Source organism: Mus musculus, chromosome 12, assembly GCF_000001635.26.
Source record: "Mus musculus strain C57BL/6J chromosome 12, GRCm38.p6 C57BL/6J".
Taxonomy (NCBI): Eukaryota; Metazoa; Chordata; class Mammalia; order Rodentia; family Muridae; genus Mus; species Mus musculus.
In genome coordinates, this window is record NC_000078.6 from 74,964,008 (window position 1) to 74,973,799 (window position 9,792).

Sequence of the window (9,792 nt, forward strand, 5' to 3'; positions counted from 1 at the left end):
AAAGAGTCTTAGCCAATGCCCAATGACGTATAAATTAGAGACGGGAGGTTTCTTTATGCAAATTAACTTTATGTCACACTCATCAATAAAGAAACAAATGGTAATGAAGATCGAATTTGCAATGTCACCAGAGTAAAGGAATCCTGTATCTATTTACAGGGTATGTGGCATGCCTCATTCACTCCTCTGATGGTGTTCTTTGAAAGGCTTGTTGAAAAGGAAGCTTTGCAAGTTGATTATGAGATGAGAAGGATTGAAAGAGCATGAGAATAGGAAATAAGTAGCCAACTTGATTGATCTTCCCAACTTTAGAGACATCCACACCTCAAAAGAAAGATGTTGCTATCCCTTTCAGATCACTGTCACAAACTCCAAGAACTAACCATATGTGATGGCTATCTTTGGTTGTCAACTTGACTACACTTGGAATTAACTAAAATCCAAAGTGCTGTGTATACCTGTGAGGGTTTTGGTTTGTTTTGTTGTTGATGTTCATGTTGTTGTTGTTGTTGTTGTTTTATTTTTCTTGATCTTTCTTAATCTACCTAAAATCTGGAGGTTTTTTGTCTGTCTGTCTGTCTGTCTGTCTGTCCGTCTGTTTGTTTGAGGTGGGATCCACCTTAAATCTGGGCCACACCTTTTGGTGGTAGCCTAAAAAAAGGATATGGAAGAAAGACTCTCTGGCTCTTTGCCTGCTTGACCTCATTCTTTTTAGCAAATTCATTCTGCCACTGACATAAGAACCTATCTCTTTGAGATTCTGGCATATACTGAGACATCCAGCTTTGTAGACTGAACAACTGCTAGATTCTTGGACCATGAACATTCTGAATTCTAACTAATAATATATCATGCCATAGCAGTTTCCAGTCCTATTTGCTTCTCCTCAAATAGTTTTTATTTTGCATCTGACATGATAAAGACTCAAATATTTACTTAGGTAATAAGAGTGTCTTCTCCCTTTAAGTAAACAGTGTAAATAAAAGGAAAGAAAATTACATCACTCTATCCAGATGGGAATGGAGCACTTCAAAATGAAGTACTTTCCATTCTTGGCTGATAGAACATAGCCTGCTAGCCCCCTGGATACTCATAAGAGAAAGAAGATGCAACATACCCGCTTCCTTAGATTGCAAGTGAGAGTGAGGTTCCTGGAAAATGAGTTTGCAAATGCTGTATAGAAGTCAAGGACCTTGAGCAAGGCTTCTCGCTTGATGATGTGCAGATCACAGTAAGTCAGGGCCCGGACATTGGCACACGCATGAGCAAGGGTGGTTTCCTTCCAGAAGATGTCTCCAAACACGTCACCTTTCCCTAGAAAGCAGGACAAGACAACAGTTTCTACCATACCCACTAATGTTTTTTTTTGTTGTTGTTTAGTAGGTAGTATTGATCTATATAATTTAAAGCATGAATCCCTCTGTATATATGTAATATTGCACAGCACATTTTCATCATGAGGACATCCCCAAATTTTAGTTGTTGATGGAAACCTAGGGTTGGGGAAATAAATGCCATTTGTTAGAGTAGCCATTACTCTCATTTTAATAAATACTTTCAATAACTTTTGCAACATTAATTTTTCCCATTCTGAGTAGAAAAAGCAAAAATAGCTTCTTTTTTTCTCATGTTTTTTAGGAAATTTTTGACAACAAAACAAAATGTAATATCCAAGAAGCTGTTGTTATAGCCTTTATAAATCTATAATTGATGCAATATACATTAATAGAATTATTCAGTAACTAAGAATTACTCCCCAAGCACATTAAAGTATGTTATATCTCTATCTTCAAAGTAGGCCCTTCTCTTTCTACATAGTTAAACCTGACAGGGTCTCAAGTCTAGCTCTAGAGACCCCCAACCATGATTTCCTAAGCGCAGGAAACTGAACTGTCGGAGGCGAAGAGAGTCACACACTTTTAATCCCAGGGAATCAAAGCCACATGCTAGAGTTGAATGCAAATGCATCTTTAAGATTCTACAATTGCAGAACAACCTATTCACTTCAGCAGCACCATCAACTGATGCTTGAGAACATCCACCATTCCAAATCAGAAGTGCCCGGTTGGACAAAGGGCTTGAGGAAATGTCAAATGCCAATAACCCTCAAAGGCCTGTCTGCTTAGGAAGGTTCTCTATGAGCCCTCTGGCTTCTAAAGTTCAGCCATCTGCTCTCTTTGTTCTGTTTCTGCCAATATGTTTTAAAATGGAAAAGACAGGAGAGATGTTCTCTGATGGGATAAGCTTTCCTAGAGGCGTTCCATGCATGACTTGTTCTCTATGCATTCTAATCACACAGAGGAACAAATACCTATTTACATCTTACAGATTAAAATCAGAAGAGGGGAAAGAAGAAGTGTTCCATAAAGCCCCGAAGGACAATAACACCACTAGAAAGGAAAGCGGAAGTAATCAAAGAAATGAGAGAAAGAAACAGAGAAGTTGGTGATGTACATCAAAGATTCTTTGTTGAAATGGGCAGCTGGGTAGTTCTTAGAATAGAGTAGTAGATGGGCCAACCCTCATGGTCAGGCAGGCACAGTATGGTAGATGCAGAAACCATGTAAGATATTATGAAGGTGACCAGATCACCATGCAGATCACATGACTGGCATAAAATAATCATGTTAGGTGCCCAATTCATTTTCAATAATCCATTTGTTTTTCAATCCACTAAAATATCCTTGAAGTTGATGTCACTGTTTAATGACTCAGTTGTTTGATACCTACAGTCATCCTAAGAAATAAAATGAGAAACCAAGGAGCTAAATGGTCAAGGGATACAGTATTACGATAGCCTGGTGATACTAAAGGCAGAAACTTACATGATAAGACCACATCCTATATGAAATCTTTATGTGGCATTCTCTTTAAGATAGCAATTCCAATTAAAAGTGTTTACTCTAACTGCATAATCAGAAGTGCTACATTTACTTGTGAAAATGCTCAAATATTTATAACAGTCCAATGAAGTGTAGTAAAATGAAGGTCAGGGGATAAATAATGAAACACTAGATAGCCACTAAGTAACATAGATTGTATGAAACGACAGACAGAAATGCTCACATTAAATCAAATTATAAAATCAGAAAATCAAATGATACATACAATGTAGCATTTTATGGACCATACACTCCTACCCTATCACCCATACATGTGTATAAAACTTAGAAACAAATGCATTAATATGGTAGTTTCTCTCAGAGCTATAGGGATAATGCATGGCTTTCTTTTAAATGTACATGCATTGTTTGTAAAGACAAGACATCAATAACAGTGATAATAGCACAGTCTCTGATGCTAAAACAAGTTTTTAAGGTTATTTTGATCCACTTTTAGATTTTTCTGGGTTTTTTAAAATCTCTAATATAGGAACATATTCTATACTATCATTAGACTCTTACTCTTCCTTAAAGAGATAGAAAAGGATTATATTTCTTTCAGATTCATTTCTGTTATACTTTCTCAAATTACCAATTACACCATTCCTGACTATGATCGACTGTCTGATTTTCAGGCACTGTGGTATTAGCTAATGTATTTGACTGAGTAGTCCCAGGTCTAGGAATTTATAAAACTATTAGACCCATCACAAGTAACTCACAGGGTAGGGCTATCAGTCACAGCCTGGCAGTTAAAAATAAACACCATCCATGCAAAACCACTAGAAATTACATAAAATTGTATAAAATATCAATAAATAAAGACTTCAATAAGTTTCTACAAATAACATACAAAATGTTTATCTTATATTACGAGATCAAAAATGGATTAAATAATTACATGAATGGATCTAGAAATTAATTTGTTTCAGACTTTCCAAATTTGTAGAGTAAGGGCTTTTAAGGTATTCCTTTGGATCCCTTTGGTGTCTATTGTGATACTTTGCTGTTCATTTTTTATCGGTGTTTTGCGTCATCTGTTTCTTTACTTTGTAGTAGGGCCAGGGGCCTGCTTTTGTAGCAGCAGAAGATGCCAAGCGAGACTCCATGGGAAGGTAGTAGACAAGGGTCCTGCCCATCTATGAAGTCTATAAACTACAACATTGTCCAACATGTCACAATAATAATGCAAAGGGTGCAATTGTGGCACCCACAGCTTGGGAGCCACCAACAATTCTGTAATTGGACATATGGCCTCTTCATCCAAAGGAAAATCATCTCTGGTTCTTGGAACCCGGGTAAGTACCTGGAATTAATGTGGTCATGGATGCTGAAGGAGAACTCATTTTATGAAATCAGCACAATCTGCAACTGCCTCTAACATCCATAATGAAGTATATAAAATAAAACTAAGGCACAAAGACTAAAATTATTAACAGAAAATATACATTTTAAAGAAAGTTTTCATGATGGAACCAAAGTGCATTGTACAAATTCTGCCGTGATATGTAGTCAATTTGCTAGGATTAAGTTGTCATCAAAACAAATTTAGATAAGGGATAAAAAAAAAAAAAAACGACTAAAAGAAAATGCATTTCAGTAATAAAAATAAAGGTTTTAAATAATGTTTATTATGTTTTTCATTATGCAACTTCTCAATATTATATATGATGAATATATATATATAGCATTTACTAAAAGGAGCAAAAATTAGCAAACTAATTCATAGATAAACAGTAAAATTTTAAGGCATGTACAAATATAAAACATTAGAGAACTTCAGCAGAATTAACAAATGTGGATAACTCTAATATTGTCCTAAAAGAAGTCAATAAATTTTCATTGATTGGTAGTTGAGATTCAGGAGTTCAAAGATAATAAATGAGTACAATCTTCTCTTACCGAAACACACAGTTGTGAATTATGTAGGCATTCAAATATTAACTAGTCATTTTATTTTACCTAACTGAAAAATTCAAATCTTAACCTATTTCTACTTTGAAGTTTTTAAATTGATCTTTTTCTTTTCAAATTTAAGGATCAAACTTGGGGCCTCAAGCATGTTAGTTGAGAACTCTACCATTGTCCTTCATGATCATTCTAAAATCATGTATTATTTTGGGATTCTGGGGGAAAATATCTATGATGCAAAAAGGATAATAAGAAACCAGACTATTAACCCATGACTAAATTTGTCTCCTACTTGTCCTTCAAAATTATGAGAGAAATATAACAAAATTAACAAATCTGGGTAATTCTACTTCCTCATCAAAATCTTCAGAAAATAAAGTAAATAAAATTTCCCTGAGTATATGTCATATAAAAGCTGAGCATTTGTCCTATCATTCACTTCAAATTATAAGTCCACCCTCCATGTCATGTAATATATCATTCGATTCACAGCACTCTTTTACTACAAGTGTGGGAAAGTGGTCTTCATGCAAGTGAACGACTTATTTACCATGTGGGACAGAACGCATTAATGTTCCTCTTCAAGGCATCTTCCAAACTTTACACATTCTGAGAAAAATATCACACAATGTGTACATAGTGCAAAATGCATGGAGTACCCAATAAAGACACAGCCTTTACTGCCTGGCAAAGGTTTTTTACACACTTTCAGTCAAAGAAGCTCCCATTTGTCTTCATGACTACAGAGTATCTGATGCCAGTTTTTAGGTCAGTTCCTGCTGGGTGCAAGTCATCCCTGCGGTAAACATTTCGGCTCTTAAGCAAACTGGCCTCCCCCAAAGCCCTAAAATAGGAAGGAACCTCGCACTTAACAGGAAAGCTGTTGTTTGCTCTATTTATATTTTCTCAGTTCTTTGCATCAAGCCTTATGAAGTATTTCACTGCTGAACCACAGGAAACTGGATTGGAAAATAGAAATTAGTGCTTAACGTCCACATAGTAAGAAACTGTAAAATGTAAAGACAAAACAGAGGTAGAGTTGCAAGATGATTAAAGAGTAATACAGCTGTAACCAGCTTGGGGGATGTGGTGCTATGGGGCTAGTTTGACAGCCGGATTTGGTTTTCTATTACCTTAGACACATTACCTAGCATGTTGATGATGTAGGTTTAAAAATGTATAAAAAGCATCACAGTTATTCATTGGTGAGGATAATGAATGTATCCAACAGGTCCTTTGAACTTTACTTAGGTAGTTTCTTGAGTATGTTTGGAGCATGACTATGGTTCTATTTGATGAGTTGTTCCATCCACATTTGATGAGAGTTCATTTCAGCTTATAGTTCCACATCACAGTCCATCACTGAGGGAAGACAGGGCAGGAACTGAGGGCAAGAATTTAGAGGCAGGGGATGATACAGAGGCCATGGAAGAATTCTGAGGACTGGCTTGTTCTTCATGGATTGCTCACTCTGCTTTCTTGTAGTACCCAGGTCTACCAACTCAGGGATGGCATCAATCACAGTGAGCTGAGCCCTCCTATAGCCAACATCAATGAAGAAAATGTACCATAGGCTTGCCTGCAGGCTAATCTCATGGGAACAATTTCTCAGTTGGTGTTCTCGGCTCAAAATGACGCTAGCCTTTGCCAAGTTATCGTAAAACTAACCAGCAAAAGTACATGTAGGTAAATTGTAACCACAGCAAATCAAATTAATATTTATCTATTATCTCAGATAATGGACATGTACATTTGTTCATGAGCCAGGGGAGTTAAAAATGTATTTATTTAGCAAAAATCCATTTAAAAATTATAATAGATACTCAAGAAAAAGTGCATGAAATCAAAATTTAGCACTACAGAAATTCTCCAAATCATAAAGACAAAAGAAAGAAAGAGAAAAGGAAGAAAGGAAGGAAGGAAGGAAGGAAGGAAGGAGAGAGAGAGGGAGAGAATGAGAGAAAGAGAGAGAGAGAGAGAGAGAGAGAGAGAGAGAGAGAGAGAGAGAGAGAGAGAGAGAGAGAGAGAGAAGAAGGATAGAGGAGACACAACCAGATAGAAAACAAGTAATAAAGTAGCCATTGTCCACCTATCAATAAGAATGTTAAGAATGTTGAATGTGAATAGATGCAGCAATCCAATCAAAGACACAAAGGGGTTAAATGCAATCAATATCCAGTTGTGGCTAGTGGTGAATAGAATATGTAATATAGTCAGATTTTAAAAATTTAATGTATACTGCCTGTAGTTGATACATTTTTATCTTTGAAGATATACAAACTCAGGCTAAAAGTATGTAAGAAAATATGAGACAGCCATCAAAAGAGATCACCAGACAAAAAGAAGGTCACTGCTTAATGATAAAGGGACCAATTTCGAAGACTGCATCACAGTTGTAAAACTATGTAGAAGTGGAGTATATAAATATATAAAGGAAATATTCTTTGACAGGAGATAAAGAAGGAAACAGTAATATAGTATCATTAGGAGATTTCAATACCTCACATTCGACGATGTTTCATCAACAAAACAGAAAGGGAACAAGGAAATACTGGGCATGAATTGCATAATTAATTTATTAGTCAGTCCATCGCTATAAGCAAAAGTGACAGTTGGCTCATAAACTTTAGTATGAAGACATAATCATAAATGTAGTCATTTTAGTTTTTTTCAAATTTACATTTTTAAATGGACTATGACTATTTATAAACTTTAAGTGGCATCAAGTAATATTTTAAAGAAGAAAAGAAGGAAGATGACAAGATTTAAAGATGAAAAGTTTATGGGGGAATTAGAATAGAGCCCTTTTTACCTATATTCACTTGTTTTTATTTTTATTTTGCATGTGTCTGAAATTCAGAAAAGAGCATGGTAGAGAAGGAATGACCCAAGTCAGGCTAATAAGGAAGGCAGATAATGGGGTGATAGATAATCCTCAAGGCTGGAAAGCTATGGTGTAAATCCCAAGGAGATGGACACAATGCCACTCTGGTGCCAGAGAATACAGAATGGAGGTTTGAAGCTGGGTACAAACTGGGGCAGTGAGGGCTTTAAACAAAAACTGTAAGGGCAATAGTAATAGTTACTGATCGTAACTATAATATTAAGATACACAAAGTAGAAATCTGGGAGAGGGCTCAGCCAGTAAAATGTTCTCTTTGCAAGCACGAGTACTTGAGTTGCAGTTTCCAGAACACACCTAAGTCAAAAAGTTATGCCACACACTTTCAAGAGTTGGAGAAGTAGAGACAGACAGATTCATGAGGCTCAGTTGCTGGCCAGCAAGTTCAAGGCTGGTTATAATAAATGCTGTCTCAGAAGCCAAAGTTGACTGATTATACACAAAGAGCAATACTCATGTCCTCTCTCTTTAACAGACACATACATGCACGCACATGTACACGCAGAAACATATGCAGACACAAGTGTGCACATATGCACACACACACAAGATACAATAAAAGACTTTAGTTTAAAGAGTGCTAGGGAGAGAGTTTGAAACCCCCAAGAAGGCAGACGCTTTCACAGCCCTGGTGATATTTACTGCATGAGGCACTCGGAGGCAATACTAAGAGCTCTAGATGAAAAATGTCATAAATGCCATTTAAACCATTAAAATCAGCATCATTTAAAACGCAGCAAAGGTATGCTTCAAGGAAATAAAAAGAGTGAATTTGTTGACACTGAAGATACTTGTCTTCATAATACACAGTTCAAATCTACATATTTCACAGCTCATGTAAAACATGAGCATTTGGAGAGAAAGAAAAAAAAGAAAAAGAAAAAGAAAAAGAAAAAATAATACATTCCAGGAGCTTACAGTACAAAGCTCTTGCCTTCTTATAGCAAGGGTAGAGTGAAGACAATAGCTACCGCTGAATGTCCCATTTTCCCAGGTCTCAGAAGAGTAAAGAATTAGCTGTTCACATCTCAGATCTGATTTTCCTTTCAGAAGAAAATAAAGGCGCAGATTTTGAATTTGCAAACAATGGTTTATGTTTTTCCTGAAAGGCACAAATGCTTATAAGACATAATGCTTAAAGATTCCATGTAAAGTGAATTCCACGTAGAGTAAAATCTTGACCTAGCTCATCCTCCTCCTTGTTCTACGTTTGTCCCCCTTCCATTTTCCCCCCTTACACTTCCTTCCAAGCTTCCAGGAGTGTCCCACTCCTCATCCAACCTCTACATACACAGTCCTAGTTCTCCTGCGAATTTGAAGTTAAAGTTGAAAGGCGTAAGACAGCAATTTCCTTAGTTTAAGATTCCAACCCTGTGATTCTGAATATCAAGAACGACAAGCAAGAAGAAGAAGAAGAAGAAGAAGAAGAAGAAGAAGAAGAAGAAGAAGAAGAAGAAGAAGAAGAAGAAGAAGAAGAAGAAGAAGAAGAAGAAGAGTGAAGAAAACAAGTCCCAACTCTTAGGAGCAAGGCCTATTGTTGGTAGCAAGCTACTATTTTAACAGTCTCTGAAAGGTACAATATACTTGTCAAGACATTTGGAAGTAACCTGGCTATTTCAACCATACCAACAAATCTATTCGAGTTAAATAATTATAGAGTAGGAAGTAAAAAGTAAAAAGACATTAGCGAATATAAAATATGAATGCATCATGAACTTAATTTGGAATTCTTTGTGTTTCATACAAAATGGGAAGGTCAAAGAAAAAAAAATGCGTGGATGTGTAAGAACTGTAAAGAACTTCAAGTTGGAAAAAGGCATCAACTGCGATTACATTCATATGCCCTATTTAAAGAACACATCCTGAATCCAGCCCCCAGTGTGAAAATAAAGGCATTTGTTGACTGCGTTATTTTTTTTAATCTTTCCTCTAATTAGTTATGCTTCAGAACTGACTCTGTAAACTGCTTGGCACTTTGGACACACTAAAGAATAGTGCCCTGTCAAGAATAAGACTGCACTTGCTTCTGGATCCAGAGATTTGAATTAATTTTAAAGTGACCTCTATTCGCTACCTTTCATCTGGCAAATGAGTCCT

General features: G+C 36.2%; 1 protein-coding gene across 1 annotated transcript in view; it reads right to left on the reverse strand.

Annotated features, from left to right (window-relative positions):
- Kcnh5 (potassium voltage-gated channel, subfamily H (eag-related), member 5) overlaps positions 1-9,792 on the reverse strand; it is a 280,116-nt gene that overhangs the window by 66,791 nt on the left and 203,533 nt on the right. The window contains exon 10 of the mRNA NM_172805.3: positions 1,118-1,314. Within this exon, the coding sequence (NP_766393.2) occupies positions 1,118-1,314 (197 nt within the window). The remainder of the gene's footprint in view (positions 1-1,117; positions 1,315-9,792) is intronic.